This window comes from Neophocaena asiaeorientalis, unplaced genomic scaffold (assembly GCF_003031525.2).
Source record: "Neophocaena asiaeorientalis asiaeorientalis breed wild unplaced genomic scaffold, Neophocaena_asiaeorientalis_V1.1 scaffold681, whole genome shotgun sequence".
Classification (NCBI taxonomy): domain Eukaryota; kingdom Metazoa; phylum Chordata; class Mammalia; order Artiodactyla; family Phocoenidae; genus Neophocaena; species Neophocaena asiaeorientalis.
In genome coordinates, this window is record NW_020172271.1 from 259,157 (window position 1) to 277,962 (window position 18,806).

At 39.7% G+C, this 18,806-nt stretch overlaps 1 protein-coding gene across 1 annotated transcript in view; it reads right to left on the bottom strand.

Annotated features, from left to right (window-relative positions):
• CPA2 (carboxypeptidase A2) overlaps positions 1–18,806 on the bottom strand; it is a 41,208-nt gene that overhangs the window by 18,352 nt on the left and 4,050 nt on the right. The window contains 3 exon segments of the mRNA XM_024763034.1: positions 375–456; positions 2,368–2,402; positions 2,404–2,521. Of these exon segments, the coding sequence (XP_024618802.1) occupies positions 375–456; positions 2,368–2,402; positions 2,404–2,433 (147 nt within the window). The 5' untranslated portion in view covers positions 2,434–2,521.

An 18,806-nucleotide genomic window follows, 5' to 3' on the forward strand; every position in this document is an offset into this window, starting at 1 on the left:
GGGAAATAATGCATTAAAGCTATTCAATAATTTTTCAAAATAACTTTCACATTTGATTTCTCTTTTCGTTCTTACAAAACATCTGTGAGATAGAAGAATGGTATATTTATCCTCATTATACTGAATGGGAGAGAAGTCAGTATGACATTGGGCAAGTCACTTACCTTCTCTGAGATGCAGAAGGTAGATGACTTGTCCAATGTCATACAGTTGGGACTACAGCCCAGGAGTTCTGGATCCCAGCTCCATGAGTGAGCATTCCATACTTCTCATCAGAGAAGACAAGATACAATCCAAAGTAAGAGATCTTAGTCATCATGTCTAACTGTGGAGTATTCACTCTGGGAAACAGAAGCCCCCTCCAGGACAGATACCTGAAGATGTTCTTCAGCCTCCAATTCCACCAGAGTTTTTATTTGTTCTTCATTCCTTGATGTGATCTCAAGAACTTGGTCTCTAAAAAATATTACCCACAGACATGACCTTAAAAACAAAACCTAGACACTGTTTCCTGTTGCTTTCTGCTCCTGTTAGTCTCCGCACATAAGAGGTTAATGCAGCAGTCAGTAATCTCTTTGACAATCAAGAAATTAATAAATAGTATACTGACCCACATCCCCAGAATGAGGAGTTGATAGAATGGCTTTACTTCCCCCAAGGAAATGTTATCTAAATAATAATTAAGAGCTGTACCTAATCCTAGCAGGAACTTTGCCAGTAAAGTTACCTTTCCTTTAGCTGATTATCAAGTAACACCTGCTGCTCATAAAGCATCGGCTTTTAAAACTTGTCTGTTCCTGTTTTTCAGAAATAAGTTTTTAAAAGGTAGAATAATTAATTTGGTGATTATAAGTGCTCAAAAGAGGAATCAAATTTACATCTGGGTAGACCTAGGGTGTTTTTGTTGTTAACTGAAATGTATCAGAGTTCCATCTCCAAACCCCATTCATGTGGCCCAAACTTGGGGTATTGCTAGGGACAATTGAAACCCAGACAAATCATGGTGTGTGTGTGTATGTGTCTCTCTCTCTACACACACACACGCACACACACAATGAGTAATAAAGGATATCAAGGAGTCCTTGGCAGCAAAGAGAAGTTGCAAAACAAGCAAACAAATATCCTTTAAAAAAAGTTCAGTAGTAGAGCTGGATTTCTTATAGCCCTTTCTTGGTGACAGAGGTTTTTCCTCTCTCCCTTTCTTTGAGTAGGCTGACTTCCTGAATCACCACCCTGCCCATTTATGCAGTGGGGAAGGGATTGGTACAAAGAGCCATAATAAGGGACCAGAACCCAGACCCTCTGAAATCAAGTATCACCCAATTTCCAGTGAACTCCAGTGGAATATATAAGTGATAGAATGTGAGCTCTTCAAGTCTCTTCTGCCTCCCAGTATCCATTGGCCATAGATGGTCTGAAAATCTTCCATTTGAGTCTCATTCCTTTTGGTTAATGTATAGACTCCCAGGAGTCCTCCTTTAAAATGGGAAGGAACTAGGAAAAGTAATACATTGGGCTAATATTTCCTGGTGTGTGTTCTAAGAAATAACAGCCCTTTGAGTTGTTCAGCATAAATAAATAAATAAATAAATAAATAAATAAATAAATGTGGGGAGGAGTTTGAGGATCAAAAAAAGGATAGTTGCAGCAACCTAGATCCCCTCTTATAGGTTTACAATATACACTAATTTAGTAAAAGTTCCTAGAAATTCTATAGTTTGTTTAACTCTCTGATTCCCAAATTTATTTGCTCATCCACTTTTTTGGGCCAAATTTATTTGGCCACTTCATTAGTTCCCTGGAATACTCTTCAAGAAATGCTGTCTAAAGCTCTTCATAGAATCTTGAAACCAAAGTACTTTGGAGCAAAGATGGATCCTACAAAGCCATGAGAGTTGGATTTGGGCTGAAGTCTGCAGCTCTGGTCCTCCCACTTCATGAGGTCCCACTGCCTAGACACTAGATCTGAAGATGGGAGGACTTAAGGTGACATGGAGGATGAAGTCCGGAAAGGTAGGGAGGTGGATGGGAGAGTAACCCAGCACTTACTGAGATGACACAGAGACAAATGACCAAACAGCTTTATTTTCACTGATGTCTGTCATCCCCACATTCTGATCATCAGAGGGGAAAAAGATTAAGGACAGAGACAAATTGGGTGCATGTGCTTTCACTTTTTTTTTTCCTTTAAATTCATTCATCTCTTTTTTTATCACTCATTCCTATTATTTCCACTACCCCCTCTCCAAATCTAAAAGAACTCTGAAAATGCTGAACGCTTACACGCATTATTCTGCAACAATCCAGTGAGCTATTCTGTGAATCAGGTAAGCAAAATTCAAATAGGCATCAGAAAGCATAACTTACCCCACAGATGTTTCTCCACAGTAGATATGCCCCCAAAAGGACACCAAAAAACAGGATCAATCGCATAGTCAAGGATCTTCCAAGAGTCCAGAATTCAGTGTCACTCCTGAACTTTATTTATAGGGACCACGCCTGAGGCTGACCTGTTGGCAGTCTAAGAACTCAAGTAAATTCCCACATGGTAAAATTCCCACCTGCATGTCAAATTCTCAAGACTGTAGACACCCACCTGTGTGATATCACCAATCCACACATTTTACATTCTTTCAATGAGATAACAAACTCTGATGGAAAGAGAACAAAATTGCTAGAGCATACCAAGGGCAAATCATGCATTTATGATTTAGAACATAAAGTGCCACTAACTCTGACCAGTGACAGAAGCCAGATTAATAGACCTAGAGGTTAAAGTCTTTCCTGGGTCTCTGACAGAAAAGGGGCACAGCATTTATAGTAATTACTCAGCCATCCTGTCTATCACATTCCATTAGTTGCCTCATTTGTTTATTTTTATAATGTTTACCCTGAAACACTGCAATCACTTAGTCCATATCTGCTGTATCTCCCTGTAGATATGACCTGTTCCAGTCCTCACACTATATTAAAACAAAACAGAAGGCCTTTTTTTTTTTTTTTTTGCGATACCCGGGCCTCTCACTGTTGTGGCCTCTCCCGTTATGGAGCACAGGCTCCGGACACAGGCTCAGCAGCCATGGCTCATGGGCCCAGCCGCTCCACGGCACGTGGGATCTTCGCGGACCGGGACACGAACCCGTGTCCCCTGCATCGGCAGGCGGACTCTCAACCACTGTGCCACCAGGGAAGCCCACAGAAGGCCTTTTAGTATTCAATTTTGAACTGTTTCTAAAGTGATCCATCTGCATTTGTACCAAATTGATGTCCCTGTTTCTGTGCTTTTTCCCAAAATGAAAATGTCTTTCTAATTATGACAATGAAATTGCTTGTTACAGAAAGTTTGGATTAAAAGGAAGTGTTTTATTTAATCATCAATAATTCCTCCACCCAAAGAAAACCATTTGGAGTATATCTTTCCAAACTTCTTTCAATGTTTTAGAGCTTTTTCTTAAACAAAGATTAGACCATAACATATATTCTGATTTTTAAACAAAGGTTTTTTTAAACAAAGGCAACCTTTCCTTGTCTATAAACATACATCTACATTGATCTGACTCTGCTCTTCATTGCAAAAGGAGAAGATACACCATTCTATTTTTAGGATTCATATTTTTATTATATTTTAGTCTTCACACACACTATATTCAGCCTAGCAAGTATCAACCAACAGACACAAGGAAATTTTCATCTGTCCTCTTGTAACCGAAAGTGGGGTCCAGCTGCTCGCTGCTCAAAAGCCAATAAAGAGGCCAGGTTTATGGAAAGGAAAGTTTGCTTTATTTTGGATGCCTACAACTGTTGGGGGAGTGAGGGAAGGGCAGACATCTGTCCAAAGGCCTACTCCGACAATCAGGGGGCAAGAGATTTTATAGGCAGAGAGAGGGGTCTGCATGCAGAAACAGCACAGTCAGCTCTGACCGTCATCTTGAAATTGGTCATGAGGTGGTCTGACCAGCATCATCTGGATTGTTTCAAGTATAGTTGGTCTTCAGTTCCAGGGTCTGTTTGTTCCCATTTCCTTGAGGCCAATTCTTGGAATCGTGGCAGCTTATGTCATGGCTACAGCCTGGTCATCACGTAGTTAACTTCTTCCACCTGGCGGGGGTTTCAGTATCTATAAGACAGCTCACAGGATAGGGCTCAGGATATTATCTATAGCCCTTGAGAAAGAACTAAAGGTCCTTGACTATGCTTAATGACTAAACTACTATTATTTGGTCTCCTTTGACTATTTTCCTTTGTTCCTGCATGTTCTCACTTCTCTGATTAAACTTATTTTTTGGCTAAAGTTTTTCCACAGACAAAAGGCAGGCAGAGGACCGGGGGAACAAAGACCAAAGGGTCCTGCTCCGTTTCACTCAGTGTCAAATTCTTTATCTGCACACGCTCTAAATCCCTGGGTTAGAATTTTCAAGTACCTACTTTACGGGTGTTTCTGGTTTTTTCATTCTCTTGGGTGTTGGGGAGAAGAAAGAAACCAAGAGGCAGAGACCATAATTCATCCTCATGTCCCCAGCACCTATCAAGTAGACAGTAGTCATATGAATTGAAATTAACATACTTCTGGAGAGGGCCTGTGCACAAAGACCCAACACAGCCAAAAATAAATAAATAAAATAATTTTTTAGAAAAAAGAAAGAAAGAAATTAAGGTACTTGCAGAATCAGTAAAAGCTTCTCGGAAAAGACAGGCAGATAGGATTTGCTGAGGAGAGTGTGGATTTCTGGTGGTTTGGAAACATGAGAAAGGTAGAGAACTGGGGGAAAATGGTACACGATAGAGTTGGGAGGAAATTCGCCCCACTTGGGCAGACCTGACCCTGGGCATGGTGGAGAAGGTAGAATATGAAAAGAAGATACGAGAAGGTGATAGAGGGCCTCACAGTTCAAGCAGAAGACTTTACACCTGATGAAAGGAGCAAATGTAGAGCCTCAGAAGGTTTCTGAGCTGGTAAGTGACTGCAGTCTTGAGAATGGTGAATCATGCACAACCGATGCTTTAAGCAGGAAGCCAAGCAAGGAGCTTCCTGGAGAAATCCAGATTTTTAAATGATGCATCTGGGCTGGATGGTGGCTGGGAATGCATGAGAAGGGCTCCAAGAGGCATTTCAGTGGAAGAATCAGAGTCCCTGGTAAGTGACTGGTGCCTGACTGGGCATAGGAGAAGTCAGGAAAAGGGTATATACCAGTGGGTTGGAAAGGAGGGGCAGATAGCCACCTCCACAGCAGCCTCTGAGGATTTCCTCACCCAATTGTCACAGTGTGTGAAGTTCCACTGTAGGAATTTGTTTTATCTCCCTTACAATATGCTTTCAAAGAGGAATTTTTGCTGAGAGTTACTACCCAACGAGTTGAGTTCACTGTGTTAGGGACATGACAGCTCTCTTCTCTTCCTGAAAAAGATAGTGGGGATGAGCCTAGAGCCACATTGGGGATCCAACTGAAGCTTAGACCCCTTGCTCCTGAACCTCGGGCATTCCAAAAATGAGTGAGGACTCAAGGATGATGCCTGAGATGAACAAAATGAACATTTCCTGGAATGGATGAAATCAGTAATTTTTTTTAATGAATAGAAGAAGTTGGAGGAGGAGAAAGCACAAGCCTTAGTAGGAAGCTGTAGGGAAAACTCCAGAAATCACTTGTTTCTCTCTGCTACTGACAATATAAACAGATGCTTATCAGAAAAGAGTATCATCCTTTCTACTGCCTCATCATTCTGAAAGCTGGATAAAATGTTCTTTTAGATAGCTATATCGAGATATACATGACATACAATAAACTGCATATACTTAAAATATGCCATCTGAAAAGCTTTGACATATGTATATACCCATGAAACCATCACCACAATCCACATCATGAACCTATCCATCAACTGCAATAAAATCTGTTTTTGAGACTCACTGAGAAATCTCCAGATGGAAAGAAACCACTGAAGACCCCTTGCTTTGCAGATGAGGAAATGAGGCCCCAAAAGGGGAAGTGACTTACACAAATCCCCAGGAGTGATCAGGGGTAGAGCAGGCATCCTCAGACCCTGGGTCACTGCTCCAATACTCTTGGCTGTCCAGTCATCCAAGGTATTTCCACTCAGTTCTAGGAAAAGACCATTTTAGACCAAACACCTCTTTATCAACCTATCCCTGGGGAATCTGTAATTCAGAAAGAGAAAGATGATAGCTGTCTTTAGAAAAGTGCTCTTGGGACTTCCCTGGTGGCGCAGTGGTTAAGAATCCGCCTGCCAATGCAGGGGACACAGGTTCAAGCCCTGGTCCGGGAAGATCCTACATGCTGAGGAGCAACTAAGCCCATGCATCACAGCTACTGAGCCTGTGCTCTAGAGCCCACGAGCCACAACTGCTGAGGCCGTGTGCCACAACTACTAAGCCCACGTGCCACAACTACTTAAGCCCACGCGCCTAGAGCCCATGGTCCATGACAAGAGAAGCCACTGCAATGAGAAGCCCACGCACAGCAACGAAGAGTAGCCCCTGCTTGCTGCAACTAAAGAAAGCCCACCCACAGCAATGTAGACCCAACACAGCCATAAATAAATAAATAAATAAATAATTTTTAATGATGTATAAGAATACGAAGAATATGATGTTTACAGAATATTAAGGTGGTTTTTTTTTTTGAATCCACTTACAAAGCAAAACATGCATTCAAAATAATGAATAGGAAGGAAATACACCAAAAATTTAAACGAGTGATTTGGCTATACACTTCTGTGTGGTTAACAGTAACTTTAATTTTCTTCAATTTGCTTATAATTTACATAAAAATAAAGAAAGAAAAGACCAAACCTCCCTCTAAGGTGGGATGGGAAACCACAGGTCCTGGCATCTTTCCTTATACCTTGGTCCCAACTGGGTTTGGCATCCTTCCTGATGCTGTGCTTTGTAGCCTTGGCTTTCCTTTTGGTCTGTGAGTTCCTGATTTGGGTTCACCTTAATACTTCATTTTCCCACCTACCCATACCTCGGGGCTCCTCAAAGCTCACGACCCTGGTGGTTCTCTGCTGCCCTCACCTGCCACCAGCAATCACCGTGTTAATCCAGTGGGACCCAGTTTACACTGGGCCCTGGCCTTCCAAAGACAGCCTCTATGCTTGCTTAGGTCTAAAAGTCCATTACACAAATTCTTGTTTCTATTAAGTCAGTTGGGAAGAACAAATAGAATTCATAGATCATTTGCTGTTTGCAACACCAAGCTCAAAAAAACTCCAGTACAATAACTATTTGTCCTTCCTCAGCTGGAAGATAACCACCCAACACCATATTGTGAAGATCTGTCTTCTCATCCTTCTCTGTCTGCATCAGGTTCCCATTTATGATCACCCCAGCTCAGCTTCCATGAATGGATCCCTCATTTATGGAATACCTACTATGTGACAGGCACTGTTAAGTTGTAGGACTCCAAAGATGAATAAGATTTTTATCAGTCAAGAGCTCAATGCCTAGACTAGCACTGTCCAACAGAACTTTCTGCAGTGATGGAAATGTTCTATATCTGCACTGTTTCAAGAATGTAGCCACCAGCCACATGCGGCTATTGACCACTTGAAATATGACTAGTGTGACTGGGGAATTGAATTTTTTAAATTAATTTTAACTCAAATTTAAAAACTGAAGCAGTGTAAAATATTCTTCCTTTAAAAACAATGTAATGTTTTGGTAGGACATTTTAACTGTTGAAATTTAGCATCCAAATTGAGATATACTGCAAGTATAAAAATACACACTAGATTTCAAAGACTTAGTATGAAAATTAGAATGTAAAACATGTCATTAATAATTTTTATATTCATTACACGTCAAAATGATAGTATTTTAGATATATTGGGTTAATAAATTATATTATTAAAATTAATTGCACCTGTTTCCTTTTACTTTTTTAAATGTAGTTATTAGATAATTTAAAATGACACATGTGGCTTGCATTAAATTTCTATTGGATAGCACTGATCTAGAGAAAAAAAAGTGATATCTAAATAAATAGTCTTCAACTAAAATACATTATACATTCCTGGAAATGTATACAAAAGTCTAATGCATAAAAGTTAAACAATAGATTTACCTGATATAACAGGGTGGGGTAGTTAATTCTTAAGAGCTAAAATATATTATAAAATTCCTAATTTCAATATGCATTAAATAATAGTCCTTTATTCCAATTGCAAAAATAATTCATGTTGCTCATTAAGAATTGACACATTACAGAAATAACTCAGAAAGTTAAGGTATCCCTAGAGATAATTAACAGTTTGAGCTATATAAAAACATACTGTTATTATTGGTTACTTTTGTAAGTGTGAGATGATACTATATTTGGGCGAGAGCTAAATTATATTCCATGATATGGATATATTATAATTTATTTAACCAATCCCTTGTATATGACATCCAATTTTTCACTATTTCAAAGCATATTATAAGGAACACTCCTATATTGCCTTTGTATACTTTTAACATATTTTTCTGCTTCTAAAATAATATTCTCATAGTAAAAACATTCAAATATTGCTGAAAATTATAGCAAAAATATGACTACCTCTCATGTTGCCCCCTGCCCTGTCCCAATCTGTATCTCTGATGATTATTACCAGTTGGGTATATACATCTTATCAGAAATTTTTTTTCTGTGTATATATTAATCAGCTTATTTTTTTCTTTTCCAAAATTTTAGACAGACTATACATACTGTCGAACTTACTTTTTAACTTAAACATATATTTAGTAAGCAACAAGGATATACTGTATAGCACAGGCAATTATACCCATTATGTTGTAATAACTTATAATGGAGTATAATCTGCAAAAATACTGAATCACTATGCTGTACATATGAAACAAACACAATATTGTAAATCAACTATACTTCAATTAAAAAATGAGAAAAAAACACATAAATTTGCACACACACAAAGTCGAAATCATTATTTTTCTCAATTCATAAGGAATATCAAGGGTTGAAACGTCAGAGCGCAGGCTTGGCCTTTATAAGTCCCTGGGCTTAGTGTCCAATCTAGCCTCAGACATAAGTTCTAAAGGTTTCACTAAAACAAATACTTGCTACATTTACTTTTCCACACTTATTCCTATCATATGTGGAGAAGACCAGGCTCAGGGGAGATGCCATATATGCTCAAACAAAACATGCAGTGTTGTGGGCTATTTCCCCTGAGAAAATCCAAATCCAAAAAGATGTGTTTTTAATTTTTTGGCTAAGCTCTCATCTATATTCTCTTGATGAAATTGTCAAACGATGGTAATAGGTATGTAATTTTTAAAGCTGTAGAATTTAGCGGTTGCTTCATTTGTATATAAAGTTTACAGAATCAAAAATTTTAAAAAGATGACACTGACATTACTTGCAATTAGAAATTTCCTTTCAAGATCTTCATCAAGATTTTTTTTTAAATGTCAAGAAACTTTTTTTCGAAGAATAAAAAACCTCCTGATTTGCTAAAAAAAATTATTACTTGGGCAAAGGGGGCCAAAAGGTAAAAAGAAAAAAACTATAGTTGACGTAAAAGAGACAGAAATTTTGAATCATATTCAAAATTTAATGAATTAAGTAAGTAAAAGAGTGGATTGCTGGGGCAGAGGGTAACTCTTATGTTTAACTTTTTTAGGATCTGCTAAATTGTTTTCCCAAGTGAGTGCCAAACGTTTTTATAGGCATTTTGGAAAACACAGAAGTGAAGATAACCCCTCATTCCAAAGAGCTTACAATTTACAGTAGATGGAGAGATGCAATTAACATGTATACATTAAAAGTATAATTATAATATAGCTTATAATTCAGAGCCAAACCATGCAACTCTAAATTAAAAGTGGATCTACACACAGTCATACATTTTTAGAGCTGGAAAGGAAAAGAAATATATATATATTCTATATATATATATAATTTGGACACCTTTCCGTGTCCGTACATATACTTAGGTTACCAATAAATGCTCATTGATAAGAAACTCATTCAACAAATTATGATAGAGCTATACAATGGAATACTATGCAACCATTAAAAAGATATGATATAGGTCTTTATGAACTTACATTGAATGATGTCAAAGTATATTTATAAGCAAAAAAGGCAAGTTGTTGAATAGTGTATATTAATTTTTTTTTTTTTTGGCCGCACTGCATGGCATGTGGGATCTTAGTTCCCCGACCAGGGATCAAACCCTCGCCCCCTGCATTGGAAACCTAGAGTCTTAACCGATGGACCACCAGGGAAGTCCCAATGTTCCCCTTATCTTTGGTTGGTGTGGATTTGTTCTGTTTAACCAGTTGACAATTAGAAGACACTAGGATTTTTCTAATTTTTCATCATTTGAAACAATATAAATACTAGGTAAATCTTTGTGTATATCCATGATGATCTCCTTAGAATAAATTCCTAGAAGTAGAATAGTAGGTGAGAGGGTCATATCTGTAAGTTTTTGGATTTGAATTGCTAAATCCTTCTCTTGAAGGTTCTAACAGTATACACTCTTCCACTAGTGCCCAGGTTTCTGGATTTTATTTGTACTGTGCTTGGAAAAGTCTTCCCTACTTGAGATTAGGATACTTTCTACTAGTGCATTTTTCTAGTACTTTTATGGTTTCCTTGTTTTATCTTTCAATTTTGTTCCATCTGGAATTAATTTTTATATAAGGAATTAGTTCACATCACCTTTCAGATATATTCTTCAGGAATATATTTTCCAGCATTTTATATGTGTTCTTTAATTTTGATCTTTTTTTTTCTACAAATGAGCAGAGTCAACAGGCTTAAGTCCAAATATGTAATTGATGCTAAAATGCACCCCATCCAGCATGTCTAATGATTTCCAGCTTTGTCTCAAGTGAACTAAATCTATAAAATCTATTCTTCTTATCACTAACATCGACACATTCATTTTTCCATGCATAAATGTCAAGGACTAACTATTCAAATAGATGTACAAACACCAGTGAACAAAGATATTGATGCCATTGAAACTAAACAATACAGTCATCTGAAATGCTCATTCATGAGCTCAAGTACAAAAATCCAAGTTCTGGGGTTTAGGAGTGTCAATGCATAATGTCCAAAAATCCAGTTTTTGAACATCAAACCTAAGAGAGGAAAGATTGGGGGTTCATGATAGCAAGATATGATGGGCTACAACAGGGGTCTCAACTGTGGGAACCCAACTTTCCTGGGAGATCCACAGAAAATGTTAGAGGGGTGATCTTTGAGATTGGTCTTAAAATTGAGGAGTGGTTCAACATTTGAAGAGTCCAACATTTGAAGGTTTGGTGACTGGTGTTTCAGGCAGAGGAATCAAGTGTGGGAAGGTGGCAAGGCTTGGAAGGGGCTTCTTAAAGTCCTGATACCATCTTTCTCCACCCCTCCCAACTTCCCCTCTTCAAAAGGAGGGAAGGATATGATGCCAGACCTACTGATTGATTATTTGACCTCATTCGCAATAAATGTATTACTCCAACCCTGCATATACATTTTATACCTTCTTATCTTATCTTTAATTGTGTAATAAAAGGCTTTTCCCTCTTTAAAGGAACTTCAGACAAAAGCAAATCAGGTCAGGAGATTTTACAGATGATAGCCAAATGACCTAATTTAGTCCTTTGTTGGTGTGGTGGCCTGGGGTACCAGGTAGCCTTGGCTTCTCACCCCTAGAATGCCTGTCTTCACCTGCAGAAGGTGATATTCTCCTTTTTGTCAAGGCCTGGACCCTGCCCTCACAAAGGCCACCTTCTTCCCCATCTTTGCAGCTACACTCCCAGCCTCTTTCCCTTCCTCAGTCCAAGCTCCCTACCTCCCACCTAGTCCCAATACACCCAAATCACTATAATACTTTTTAAAGTTTTTTTTCAATATTTAAGAACTTAATCCTACTTCCTCTATTCCCTGAGTCCCAAGACTCTGCACATTTAAAATTAATTAAAAGATTTTAATACCAGAATTCCCAGCTTAGCAGCCATCAGTGTATATCCTTGAACCTCCCACTTAACACAGATTTTCTGAAAAGCATGTTGTGTGTTGTATTCTTTTTGTGTGTGTGTGTGTGGTACACGGGCCTCTCACTGTTGTGGCCTCTCCCGTTGCGGAGCACAGGCTCGGGACACGCAGACTCAGTGGCCATGGCTCATGGGCCCAGCCGCTTCGTGGCATGTGGGATCTTCCCGGACTGGGGCACGAACCCGTGTCCTCTGCATTGGCAGGCGGACTCTCAACCACTGCGCCACCAGGGAAGCCCTGTGTGTTGTATTCTTTAGGCAGTGCTGGAGCTGTCACAGACCAGCTCACCAGAGCCACTATGCTTATTTCTTCCCAACTCAACGTTCAGTGATGTCACTTTGTTAATGTGAAATAAGCAACAGTGGGAGTATTTATATCACAGAAATCAGCAAGTGCTACAAAATCAGGGCTTTTAACAATCAGAGCCGATTGTTAAACATTTACCAGCACACCACTGTTTTAAGGATTCTTTTGGTTTCCAGTAATAGATATTCACTTGAGTTAGCATAAGCAAAAAGGGAAACTTACTATAAGAGCCAGCGAGTGAAGTGTCATGACGCCTATGAGAGGGTAAACAGATTGGCCTTAGGAATTAACTGGAACGAGAGACTTGAAAACCATCAGAACTTTCCATTGCATCTCTCTGCCCTTCTTTGCTTCATTCTTTTGTTCTTGTTACAACTTGCTTTCCCTGGTTTCCAAATCTATATGAAGGGAAACGTGAAAACCTACTCTGCTCTAAGTCCAGTCACCTCAGGAGACTGATCTCTTTCCTGGTCCCAATTCCAAATTCTCAGGAAGGAACTTTGATTGGAAGAAAGTCTTACTGAAATCAATGACTGGACAGGGTGAAGGGATGGAAACAGGCGGGATCACACTGTAACAACATGCATGAGAATCAGGGAAAAAAAGAGGCTCCTAGAAAAGAAAAGAGATGAGGCAGTCAACCCAAAAAGTCCACGACATTTATAAAGACCTTTTCTCAGCTATTAACAGCTCTCACCATCACCACCACAGGCTCCATCAAAGGAGTACATGTACTTACTTAGTATTTATTTAACGTCTGAGCACCTTACAATAGGCAAAAGGAGCTGCTCTAGAAATTATAGAGGATAAAAGATGATTAAGACTCCATAACGGCTGCAAGTAAAAGAAAAGCCAACTTAAAATGATTAATAAGGGAAATTTTCTTGCCTAACAAAAAGTCCAAAAGTAGGATGATTCCAGAATTTCTTAATTTAGCAGCTCAGGACCCAGACGTTTCCATATTTTCACTTTGATATGTTTAGACTAATGTTCTATGGACACAGGTACCTGTCACAGTTGAAGTCATCAACATCACCCGCCAAATGAAAAGGGACAATTTCGTCCCAGTGCAGGTCTTTTTTAAGACTGAAGAGACTTTTCTCAGAATGCCCCCACCAGCAAACTTCCCTTTCCAGAATTAGATTACATGCCCACGCATGAACCACTCACTGACAAGGGGAATGGCACCACCCTGGTTGCCTTAGACTGACTGGGACCTAATTCCTATAAGGGAAGGAGAACAGTGGAACAAAATGGGGAGCTGGAACAGAAGGAAAACAATTGATGGAGGCTACCACAGACGCTTGCTGCATCTGAAGGGGTGCAATCAAAGAAAAGAGACAAAAAGACTCTGGCCCTAAGTTGCATTTCTCCAAGCGCTTTTGTCTCATTCAACTCTCTGACCTGGCACGTCACTTTTACTAACCCTGGCTGCAGACCCTTCCACTGGGACCTGGTTTTTATCTCCATGCTTCCCTCTTTTGGTTTACACTAATTAGTAGCAGAGTTGGCTCCCTGCCTGATATTCTCACTGCTAAAGCAAGATTTTGAACACATGAAACTTCATAGTGACAGAGAGCCCTAATAAACAAAGACAATTATAGACTACAGGCCCCTGTAATCAGGCAGCTTGAGGGTCTGCCTGTGAAAGAGGCCAAGCTCAGAAGATAAAAGATAAGAACTAGAAAACAGTACTGTCTGGGATTATAACATTTTTGTTTTTGTTTTTAAGTATTTCATGCACTTCCTTTTGTTCACTGAGTAGAGATCTGCAGTGAGAAATGTTATGCAAAAGAGGACAAGTATAATTTTTTTTTTGGAATACGTCTTTTTTTTGTCAGCTTCTCTGGGCTTCTCTAATAACTTCCAGTCTCATACAAAAAAGTTCGGTTTTCTATTTCCATCTGTAGCTTTGTGAAATTTAAAGTGCAACTCTTCTTTACAGTAAAAAGTGCCTATAAATGTACACTTCAGTTGGTATTAGATACTAAAAAAAAGAGGAGGGACATTTTCTCCCTTTTGTCTCCTTCACTACCCCTGCATGTTTGTGCCTGATTTGTATTTCCTCTTACCCTCCAATGCACCTCTGTGGCCATATGTTCCTGACAGATAGAGAATATCCAGGTGGCCTGGTACTTGGAAACTTGTCAGATGTTATTCAAAGCAATAAAGAACACATCATACAAGTCTTTGGTATATTGTTACAGGGAAACCCTGTTTAGAATTCACTAATTGGGAATTTGTGATAATTTGAGGAAGGGCTGGCTGAAGTTAACCTTTGTACTATCTATGGAAAAAAAAAAAAGAATTCACTGCAGTTCTGAATAGTGTAAACAAGATTGGAAAGGGAATAATTATCTACTTAAAAGAACCAGTTGTTTTGAAAAGCTTTAGAAGTATCCTTTTACATACAAACAGGGTAATTATGATTTAAACAAAGGCTGGCCTGTTTCTAAGTCTTCTTTGAAATGTCAATTACAAATTACTCTTGTTTATTCACCAAGGCAAAACCCACCCCTGTGTACCAGGCAACAGTTGGTTAGCTTGCTTTCACTTACTCTATTTGAAAATAATAAATCTAAAGTTCTTTTAAAGTTGTATAATTTAATTCAAGCTTTTCACAAATCTAGACAGTTGGTCCATCCTTTAGTCTCTGAGTGACGATTTACTAATTACTAGCATACAACAATAATGCATAGAGTGACACCTGCCTTCACTAACGTGGTGGAATAGCTGGCGAAAACAGAAAATCGACAAAGAAAACTCCTCCAGAGCGGTGGCTCCTATTTTCTATCCTACCGTAGTAAAAAACACATTTTGCATTGATTGCAACTCAGTACACACACACTAAAACAAAAACAATACTTACCTTTATTATGTGCAACACTGTTATTTTCTATTCATTTGTTACTAAATGCTAGTCACCCACTAAATTGATTGCACAGTCTATTAATGGGTCACTGTTTTGAAAACACTACCCTGGAATCTGTTGGGAGATAGTATTCTTTTGTGAGAGAAAGGGATGGTGGTGGTGTCACCAGCAAAGCCCATTAAAAATTCCCAGGAAATAAAAATAGAATCTGGGTAATAAAGTCTAACCTTTTTTTTTCTTTTCCTTTGTGCTTCGCCTAGTTTCAGTTGCTCATGGCGTACTGCGCTCAGAGGCCTCGCACGCGGCACTGCAGGCCAGAGTTGCTAGTGCAAAATGGCCGCTTGGACACCTCAGCTCAGTGGGCCGTGTGCAGAAGCTCTGCAAACGGCACTGCAATTCAAGATGGCGGCGGCGGCAGGCCGTGTGCAGAGGCACTGCGCCCAGCACTGCAATCTGGAGCCTTGAGCAGAGCAGCTGTGCCCACCCTGCAAGATCTCTCCCTCCCTCCCTGCTGACAAGATCCCTATACAGCAGCCCTGCCCAGAGCCTGTTGGGAAGAGTGTGGACTCTAGAGCGAGAGGTCACACCTCCCCATTCTTTGATCAAAGAATAAAGCTTTCCTTTCCTTTTGAACCAAACTCAGTCTCATTCTGTTGGCTCCAATGACACCAGGCAGGAGGACCCTTTTGGGGGCCCTAGGCAGGAGGGTCAGTAACAGTGGAAGGAGCTGTAGCTATGTGGTTTTCTTGATGGTGTCCTCCCCCAATTCTCTCAAAACTTTGGCCATCAACCTCACTGCTCTAGTCACTACTGCCTCCTATTCCTCAACATTCAGTACAAAGCTCATTCTTACCTTCACCAACCCTTTCAGCTAAGTTTCCATTTCCCTTCTTTTTTCAAAAGCCCACCCTGAGTTTCTGCCTGATCTACTGATAGTTGTCCAGCCTTACTCACTGCAAATGAGGTAAGATGATGCTATAAGGCCTCTCCACTGAACAGTGTCAGCCCTCCCCTGCTTTACTTAACTGCTCCCATCTCTGCTCAGCTTCTGACCCTTGGCTCCATTCTCCATGAACAGTCCTTCTCTAGCCTCTGGACTCGGTTTGGTATTTGGGGTCTGGTCTCTCAAGTTCTTATCTAATCACTGTTCATTAAGAACATGGATAATGTGTTATCACGGTAAAAACAAAATCTTTGTGATCAGACAAAACCCAAGACCCAACTCCCCAACTCACCAGCTCTATGACCTTGGGTATATCATTTAATTTCCCTGAGCCTCAGTTTCATCATCCATAAAATTGGATGCAAGCTTGTAAAGGGTAAATTAATCCTTATAAAATGCTTACTTTGGTGTCTGGCATATAGCAAGCACTCTCTAAATGTCATCTATTATCAGTATTATTATTGTTGCTGTTATTGCTACTGGCTTGCCTCTCCTTCCACCAAAACCACACCACCCAATCTTGGAGGGCAGAGGTTCAGAGTTTGAGACTATCTACCGTGTAGCTATAGTTTCCAGTTCCCCTATTCCCCAACCCCTCTCCAAACACCTATGTGTATACTCTCATTTTTTGCCACATCCATCTCAGTTAAAAACTTCCCTGGGCTTCCCTGGTGGTGCAGTGGTTAAGAATCCACCTGCCAACGCAGGGGACACAGGTTCGAGCCCTGGTCAAGGAAGCTCCCACATGCCGCAGAGCAACTAAGCCCGTGTGCCACAACTACTGAGGCCCGCGCGCCTAGAGCCCATGCTCTGCAACAAGAGAAGCCACTGCAATGAGACACCCGCACACCACAACACAGAGTAGCCCCCACTCGCCGCAACTAGACAAAGCCCATGCAGCAATGAAGACCCAACACAGCCAAAAATAAGTAAATTAAATAAATTTTAAAGAGAAAAGAATATATTGTTTTAAAAAAAAAAACTTCCCTGCATCCCATAGTTCCCACCCTCACAGTTCCTGACAAGAGTTGTGAGGCTTGATGTAGGTGGACATTGCTACACAGGTCAGTTCTGACCATTTAGTTGCATGGATGGACCACAGATAGGAAGCAAGCCCAAGAATTCCATGCCTCCCCACAAGCAAGCTACCCAAACAGGTTACAACCTTCTACCATAAAAACCACAGGTGCCCAAGTTTTTCCCATTCAGCAAGGACAGACTGAAGAAGGGACTGTTATGAAGCCCAGGGGCCCCACCTTGACAGCTCACACAGGCTCTGAATACAATGAACACCAAGCCACAACTGATGTTTGCAGCCCTAGTTTCACGAACTATCTTCCACTTCACGTGTTCTGTACCTTGCTCATTCATTCAGTTCCAATGAGCCTGGCCATGCTTTTGCTCCTCATCTTACAATGCCCTTGCCTTATTCCTCTGATTCAGTGTATTTCTTTCTTTGGCTTTGGCTGTCCTCCCAGCTGTGTTTGGTCTGTTTTTCGATTAACGTACTTACAAATTACCCTAATTAATCCCTTCATATTTATAGCCCCTGGTTTAACTCAACCATGATTCCTTCTTCCAGTGGACAGCTATCTCCCACCCCCCAACTCTGACCTGTGCTAGCCCCATAGATGAGACCATGAAAAGTAGTAGTCTTTGACATACATGACTTTTCGGATAATAGTTCATTGCTTATATTTTAGATCCACAAGCAACACATTTGGGGCATGGACCCATCGTACTCTGTTATCTAGAATACAGTCATTGTCCTCCTCTTCCTGATGAGATTATATCAGCTTGGATATCACTTATGGCTGTGTGGGAGGTGGCAACTGACTTACCTTGAAATCAGGATTTTTCCATCTTCAGAGAATAATGGCTAAGATTACAGTAATTAAGAGCCCAAACTCTGAAGTCAGATGACTTGGGTCTAAATCCTGCCCCTGCAACTTACTACTATATTTTGAGTTTGTGTTTTTGGCTTTTGGTATTTGGGTTTTGTTTTGGTGCTATTTAAATAAACAAGATAACAAGCACCTTGATCATATAAAGTTAGAAGTATCAGAATCATTCACTAAATTTTAGATATTGGCCCCTGCCCTGCTTTCTCTGCCTCTGCTTTCCTCAGCTCCTCCCTTTTGCATTCATGAACCCCTCTGCATATTGATTCAACTGCATTATTTATCTGCCATGTTTTCTGGCCCTGTGCTGGGTCACAGAGATACAGATAAGTCATGGACTCTAAGGGTGGAGATATATATATATATATATATATATATATATATATATATATATATATATATATATATATATATATATATATATATATATATATATATATATATATATATATATATATATATATATATATATATATATATATATATATATATATATATATATATATATATATATATATATATATATATATACACAAATACATGCATTAAAATGTTAAGGGTGCTGAGATAGAGAACTTTTCAAGGTACATTGGAGCATAAGGGAGGGCACAGTGAGTTCTGCCTGAGGGGACAAAGTGGAGGAGGGTAAAATCAAGAAGTAAAGGAAGTCTTTGTGGAAAAGGTTGATGCTTGAAGTCGAAACCTGAAGTTGTCCTCTTTTCACTTGCAGCCTCAGACCTGTTCCAATCCTGAGGAAATCTGAATAA